Here is a 7847-nt window from a genome sequence, read left to right as displayed (position 1 = left end):
CGGGCAGGGTTACGGTGTGGGGTAGGGAGGGTTAGGGTGCAAGAAGGGAGGGTTAGTGGGAGAAGGGGGAAGGGTTAGTATACTTACCCGACCCGTCAGGGTACCGAGCATTGGGATGCCACTGTTGGCATTTCCACAGCAGTCATCCCGACTGACCATGATTGACCACCAGCTGTATCTTGTTTTGCTGTTGTTTTTTTTCCCTACAGCTATCTGAATTATAAACTAGTCTAGTATATGCCTATAATAGAGTGCAGACTGCCATCTAGTGGAACGATGCTCACATTTCATTTTTAAACTTTCTTTTATTTTTAAAGATATAATACATATATTTATACAGTAAATACACAGTATAATACAACATTTAAACTATGTACAGTCACACATTTTGGGTTGTTTAAAGTGCATGCTACAGTATATACCATCTAGCCTAGTCATTAATTGCAGCCCATTAATAAGTGCTAAAAATGTCTCTATTGGAACAGGATTACTTAGGTTGAGACCCCATAGTTTTTCAAGGGAATTTGGGGTTTATGGCGGTCAGTCAGGTTTTTCTGATCCTGAATCCGCCTTGATATAAAGTGAGGCTGCGCTCAGTGACTACAACACTTAGGTGAATGGATGATGCATTTTGTTGTCACAATGTAACAATTCATCCGTCAGAGTGCTGCATGCAGCGTTTCCAGATCTCTTAATTCTTACACTGACTGAACGCATCCGCTCTTTAAATTGTCCATATTACCAAATTCTCAGACACCGACCTTAGGTTGTTTTTATGTGTGTTGTCTGGATTTATCATTGGGTTAATTCACAATAGTGTAAAGTCACAAATTTGGTGACTTTAGTAGATCAGATTGAGCAATCAATTCTTACTATAGACTATGTTGCCCTATAAGGGGGTAATGTTCTGGTTCGTCAGTCAGGGCTAGCACCGTACGTTTTGCCCATAGAACCCTTGCCGCCGTCGGATTATCCCCTGGTTGGGACAGCTGATGATCTGATTAGTTTAACAATAAATAATAATAATGCTTCTTGTATAATGATGATTGTTAGTATAACGGACTTTCTCACGCCCCCGTGGTTCTGCGCACAGAACTGGACAAACTCCCCATATTTATAGAACTGTAGTCGCCGCCTTACCCCGTCACTGTGACTATAATGTGATGGAGAACCGGACTGAACTACATATAATGTCACTATGCATGTAACAAAACCGCTTACACACACACACACATATATAGAACATACATAAGTATGTACCAGCAGATGAATCCATGTCTGCGTTAATCATGTATCTTAGAAGACTAACAAATAGCTGTAAGTATTGGCCAGTACAATTGACCTTACATAAAGCAGTCACTGCCTCGGTCACATCTCACAGTATATTTATACTATAATGTATATACATAGGTGACGTTCTTGGCTCAGAGTGTAGAAATGTCCAGGAGAAAATGTACTTCACAGTCTCTGGCAGCGTTTTGCACATAACGATTATCCGATTCTCATTCTGTGTAAACTCCTCAAATTCCTTAAAAGAAAAAATATAAATATATAAACATTTAATATATATTGGTGCACATTCATTTGATTTACTCTTTCCTTTCATAGGCCTGATCACAAGCAGCCAATCTGTGTCCTCTGTAATGAGATATACAATTCGTGCTGTCAGCCGATGGACATGATATAGGGGCTGATTCAGCAGAGGACAGAATTGCAAAGTCGCAAACAAGCAGCTTTTCTATTCCGTCCTTGCTAAAATGCAAATGCGGCAGAGTTGTTTGACACCTCCTGGTGCATCTGCAGTCCCAGCGTTGTGACCGAGGTCGCAGCCTGGGAACACCGGATAGCAACCATGGACAGCGCCGACCAGCTGAGTAAGCTTCAGCTTATGTAGGCCAGCCGGCATGCAAGGCCAGGAATCGGCCTCCATGGATGCAGATCCAATGAAAATAGGGGTGACTTGCCCCCATTTCAGTAACGCAGACCGCCCCGTAAACGCATCTGCCTGTCAATCTGTCAGAGGCATATGGGGGCCTGCGTGCGATCACACAGGACCCAGTCTGCACATGCGCAGAATGGGTCCTGCGCACACGCAGATTCCCAATGATCGGGAATCTGCGTTCAGCAGTGCACTATTGAATTAAGCCCATAGTATATAGCGATAATGGACCTGCATCTGATAGTGATTGGAGGATGTTTTGCGCCCAGACAGTAATTTAGGACAAATTTGGTGTGAAGTGACCAAACTGGTCCTCCAAGTCATTTGTGCTGCTATAGGTGTGTTGTCAGTTCTAGGCGTTACATTCTATTTAATGGGGGTAACTTATGTGGACCACAGATATGAATATCTTGTTATATGTTAGGGTTTGATTTGAGAATCTCGGGGTAGTTAACTTTATATAAAATAAATAAGTTTTTTAGCGTATGAGCAATTGGCAAAAAAAGTGTGCTTACCTTTCTTCCACTATAAGGCGCTGTCTATATTGCAGTTGCATCCGTCCACATGGAAAATATCCGCTTTCATATTCCGGAACACCACAAGATTAACCTAAGGGTAAAAAAAACAAGCGAAGACCTTTATTTACATTGATGCGAGTAATAAACAGCACTTTCTATTTTACATTGTTATACAAATCATTTCTAACCTCATCTACCAACTTTATTCATTAAACTCTTTTTTTTTTCCCCTCTAGGGTGGCCATAAGCACATAGTGGGAGGGAAGGGAGGAGTGTCAGCACATAGTGGGAGGGAAGGGAGGAGTGTCAGCACATAGTGGGAGGGAAGGGAGGAGTGTCAGCACATAGTGGGAGGGAAGGGAGGAGTGTCAGCACATAGTGGGAGGGAAGGGAGGAGTGTCAGCACATAGTGGGAGGGAAGGGAGGAGTGTCAGCAGATAGTGGGAGGGAAGGGAGGAGTGTCAGCAGATAGTGGGAGGGAAGGGAGGAGTGTCAGCAGATAGTGGGAGGGAAGGGAGGAGTGTCAGCACATAGTGGGAGGGAAGGGAGGAGTGTCAGCAGATAGTGGGAGGGAAGGGAGGAGTGTCAGCAGATAGTGGGAGGGAAGGGAGGAGTGTCAGCACATAGTGGGAGGGAAGGGAGGAGTGACAGCAGATAGTGGGAGGGAAGGGAGGAGTGTCAGCACATAGTGGGAGGGAAGGGAGGAGTGTCAGCACATAGTGGGAGGGAAGGGAGGAATGTCAGCACATAGTGGGAGGGAAGGGAGGAGTGTCAGCACATAGTGGGAGGGAAGGGAGGAGTGTCAGCACATAATGGGAGGGAAGGGAGGAGTGTCAGCACATAGAGGGAGGGAAGGGAGGAGTGACAGCAGATAGTGGGAGGGAAGGGAGGAGTGTCAGCACATAGTGGGAGGGAAGGGAGGAGTGTCAGCACATAGTGGGAGGGAAGGGAGGAATGTCAGCACATAGTGGGAGGGAAGGATGAGTGTCAGCACATAGTGGGAGGGAAGGGAGGAGTGTCAGCACATAGTGGGAGGGAAGGGAGGAGTGTCAGCACATAGTGGGAGGGAAGGGAGGAGTGTCAGCAGATAGTGGGAGGGAAGGGAGGAGTGTTAGCACATAGTGGGAGGGAAGGGAGGAGTGTTAGCACATAGTGGGAGGGAAGGGAGGAGTGTCAGCACATAGTGGGAGGGAAGGGAGGAGTGTCAGCACATAGTGGGAGGGAAGGGATGAGTGTTAGCACATAGTGGGAGGGAAGGGAGGAGTGTCAGCACATAGTGGGAGGGAAGGGAGGAGTGTCAGCACATAGTGGGAGGGAAGGGAGGAGTGTCAGCACATAGTGGGAGGGAAGGGAGGAGTGTCAGCAGATAGTGGGAGGGAAGGGAGGAGTGTTAGCACATAGTGGGAGGGAAGGGAGGAATGTCAGCACATAGTGGGAGGGAAGGGAGGAGTGTCAGCACATAGTGGGAGGGAAGGGAGGAGTGTCAGCACATAGTGGGAGGGAAGGGAGGAGTGTTAGCACATAGTGGGAGGGAAGGGAGGAATGTCAGCACATAGTGGGAGGGAAGGGAGGAGTGTCAGCACATAGTGGGAGGGAAGGGAGGAGTGTCAGCACATAGTGGGAGGGAAGGGAGGAGTGTTAGCACATAGTGGGAGGGAAGGGAGGAATGTCAGCACATAGTGGGAGGGAAGGGAGGAGTGTCAGCACATAGTGGAAGGGAAGGGAGGAGTGTCAGCACATAGTGGGAGGGAAGGGAGGAGTGTCAGCACATAGTAGTTTGCAACTTTGGAAGTGCTATCAGGAATAAGCCCCACCAATCAGACTGGATAGAATCGGGCCTGAGCCTGAGAGCTATCTGACCTTTACAGACCCAACACAAATGTGGTGAGAGCACCAGTTGCCACGTCCAGTTCACAGTGACACATTCTAATGGTGTAAATCCAAGCTCTGGGGTTTACATAAATACAGTAAAGATGTCTGTAAATACCGGCACTTACCTTCTCCGAAATGCAGTTATTTAACATGTTGTCGAACATCTGTTTGCCTTCTGGTCGGATATCATTGAAGGTGTCAATATGATCCCCGTAATGAAACATGCAGCCGATTTCCATTGGTCCCTTCCACTTACAGACACTGTGACAAAGAGGGAGATCTTATTCCCAGCTCTCATATTGCTTAACGTAAAGCTACTACTGTGTGTGTAATATATATATATAATATATATATATCTCTAACTATCTATATATATATATATATATTTATCTATATATATATATATATATATATATATGATATCACAGCATGAGTGAAGGGCAATGAGTCACATGCCATGATTTACCATTTAAACTTATTGTTAGAGTATATACTGTATATATATATATAAATATATATATATATATATATATATATATATGGCCTTGTAGTCATTACCCTATGGACGTACCCTTCCACCAGTCCTGTTTTCTGTAGGGCGGTCCAGGTTTGACAGTGAACAATGTGGTTTAGTGGATGGAGGATGTACGATGGTGGAACGAAGGTGTGTTTGGTTGGTTCAGGGATGTAGTTTAGACTGATTGTATACAGTTGTGACACAGAGGGGCTGGAGACATAACACAAGTGCCCTCTACACTATAAGGGGTGACCTCAATTAACCTTGTGGTTACAGCAATAGATACAATGTCGCGGTTCCCAGCATAGACTTCAATGGAGAATTCTCCCCATAGAAGTCTATGGGGAGACACGCTGACTGCACACAGCCAATTAGCGAGCTGCTCCGACGGAGATGCCCGCTTATTGGCTGGAGGCACCTTCAATGACGTGTACCCCAGTCATTCGTGCGGAGTAAAGCTATGTGGAAACAAGTAGCTTTGCTCAGTCCGTTTGGATTCGGGAACACCCGCTTTTTTGTTTTAACCCTTTGGATGCCTAGTTGGAGAAGAGGACATGAACTATGCATAGGAGAGGTGAGTATGGATTTTTTTATAGGTACCCCTATGGATTACTTTGGTTAGTAGGTGAGTATGTGTGACACGGTGTATGTTGTGTTTTTTACGTGTTGCTTTGGTTGTGGAACTACAAGTGCCAGTGGGCCCGTAATGCCCGCATGCTGGTATTGGTTCTCCAAATACCAGCATGCGGGGGAGGCTTGCTAGGACGTGTTCCACAACTAAACACAATATTTAACCATTTGCTATACATTACTAATACACTATCAACCCGGCACCCACCGCCCTAGGGTGCCAGGGATATCAGCCTAGGCCAGGGGTGCCCTGGAGAGGGGTACCCCTTTATTGGAGGGGTACTCAACTCCCCAGGGATCCCTGGCCTGGGCTGACTAGCGGTCAGGGCTGATGCTGTGGCTGGGGGGCCCGGTGAAAGGGTTCCCCTGGCTCTGGCATCAGTCCCCCGCTAGAAAGGGTACAGGGCTGGTTATAAATATATACGGGGAACCTCACGCCACTTTTTTTCTCCGTATATTTAAAAACAGCTCTGTCTCTGCTGCCTGGTGCTGGTTCTTAAATTTACAGTGGAACCCTACACATTTTTTCCCCTGTAAATTTAAGAACCAGGACAGGTTGGCAAACCCGGGGCTGGTTAATCGTTTGGGGGGGGACCTCACGTCATTTAAAAAAAAAAAACATTTAACCCTATTTTACACGTCTTAACACACAAGCAGCCAACACATATCTCACTGATATGTGCAGGCTGCTAGCTCGGGAGAGATTTGCAGAGAGAAAACACTGCAATCTCGGGTGAGTAATCTCTTGCAAAACGAGATACTTGGGCGAGATATCTCGTTCTGCTTCACCATCGGCAAACTCGTTTAGCCTCAAATCGCCTGTTGGTAAATTTGGTTAAAGATTAAATCACCCGAGTTTTGGCAAGTACCAGCAAGATAAATCACTTTGAAAATCGGGACAATCTCGGATCTTAGTAAATTTACCCCTAAGTGTCAGCTGTTACACCTCAGTAGTGTCAGGACTTTGCATTTAACTGTGAGTTAAATTTTGGGTATGGCGAGGGGGGGGGGCACATGGTCACATTCAGTAAAATCAGGTGGTTTTGTGCTGATTAACCCTTTCACGCCCCCGTGTAACCCATGTGGGTCGCCATGACAAAATCTGGCTGTTCTGCTACCAAGGAATGAAATTAAATAAAAGGTGTATTATATTTTGGATGAGACGAGGTGCACGGCAATGCAGCTTCTTGGTGAATTTATTTTGCTGCTCATTGCTTACTAAGGGAGGGCATAATATCACATGATACTTACAACAATCGTTCTCCAGCTTCATCCAGTGCCAGGTACTTCCTGAAATGTTCCGTTGGTATCGTAATATTTATCTTTTCCAAGTCAGATTGGTTCCCTTGTTCACTGAAAGTACAAATATGACAAATCCCGATTAGTTTAATGGCCCACTTTTGGATCCCGGGAAACCACCTTTTGGTGTGTTATATGGTCCTGTATGGATGAACGCCTCTATTAACAAACCAAAAAAAGGTGCCTATTATTCTCCTACATCTGCAATCGCATACATGTGTATTGTTACGACAGATAAGGTCTATGATATATTATTTCCCTGCAGCAGATAATAGAGACTGAGGAGCTGCACACTTCCCTGCCCCATCTGCTAAGTATATCCACGCTGTTCCTTTAATAGAAAACTTCCCACAAGGTCTGCAGAAATTCAGGGAGCCATAGAGATATATACACATATATACAGGGCTATCGTTCTAGAAAAATAGGTTCAGGAGCTGTGGGTGGAGCTATAGAAAAACTATTTTATATATATATTATATACACATATATATATTATATATGCACATATATATATAGAATTTAGAAAAGAAGGTACTCAAAAGGGACTTTAAAATCTTGCTAAAAATGCAAATTCTCCAAGACAGGCGATTGCACGGCAAGGCATTAGCACGCCCACTATGTCTTGGCGTGCAATCGCTTTGTGCATGCAGATGCCCACCAGCCTGTCTTAAGGCGCCCACTTGCGCACGTCATCTCCAGGAACTGTATGCAACCATCAGTAACATTGAGAACCATCGGACGCATACGCAGCACTTGTGGCTGACCATACCCTACCGCAAGCACTGCGAGCACTTCAGTGTAAAAACCAGCCAGGTGACGTGTACTATGACGCTGCCTCTTATTTATGCACGCCTCTGAAACGGCGTAAAGATGCTCGGGCACGCCTGCATTTGCACCTCCACTCCCCCGTTTCGAGCGGCCAGGCCCCTGTCACCGTCCACAAATGGCTCCTCCCGTCACTCATTCAGCCGGGCAGTCTGTGCGCAGCGCGCGAACGCTTCCTGATCGCTCGCACTGGTTTGCGCATGCGGAGATTGCTAAAATTGGCTGGCTGCGTGCGAACGCATCCTAG

The 7847-nt window shown here is 45.9% G+C and overlaps 1 protein-coding gene across 6 annotated transcripts in view; it reads right to left on the bottom strand.

The window, feature by feature from the left end:
* Positions 1-322: 322 nt before the first annotated feature.
* LOC148513796 (pleckstrin homology domain-containing family S member 1-like) overlaps positions 323-7847 on the bottom strand; it is a 52954-nt gene continuing 45429 nt past the window's right edge. For all 6 annotated transcript variants that reach the window (XM_088481346.1, XM_088481345.1, XM_088481344.1 and 3 more), the window contains exons 14-17: positions 6728-6829; positions 4455-4590; positions 2455-2548; positions 323-1528 (exon numbers count right to left, since the gene is read on the bottom strand). In XM_088481346.1, coding sequence (XP_088337472.1) covers positions 2465-2548; positions 4455-4590; positions 6728-6829 — 322 coding nt within the window. In that variant the 3' untranslated portion in view covers positions 323-1528; positions 2455-2464. The remainder of the gene's footprint in view (positions 1529-2454; positions 2549-4454; positions 4591-6727; positions 6830-7847) is intronic.

The sequence above is a fragment of the Taudactylus pleione genome, unplaced genomic scaffold, assembly GCF_031769625.1.
Source record: "Taudactylus pleione unplaced genomic scaffold, aTauple2 ptg000269l, whole genome shotgun sequence".
Taxonomy (NCBI): Eukaryota; Metazoa; Chordata; class Amphibia; order Anura; family Myobatrachidae; genus Taudactylus; species Taudactylus pleione.
The sequence above is the reverse complement of the archived record's forward strand: the minus strand, read 5'-3'. Positions and strand labels throughout refer to the sequence as shown.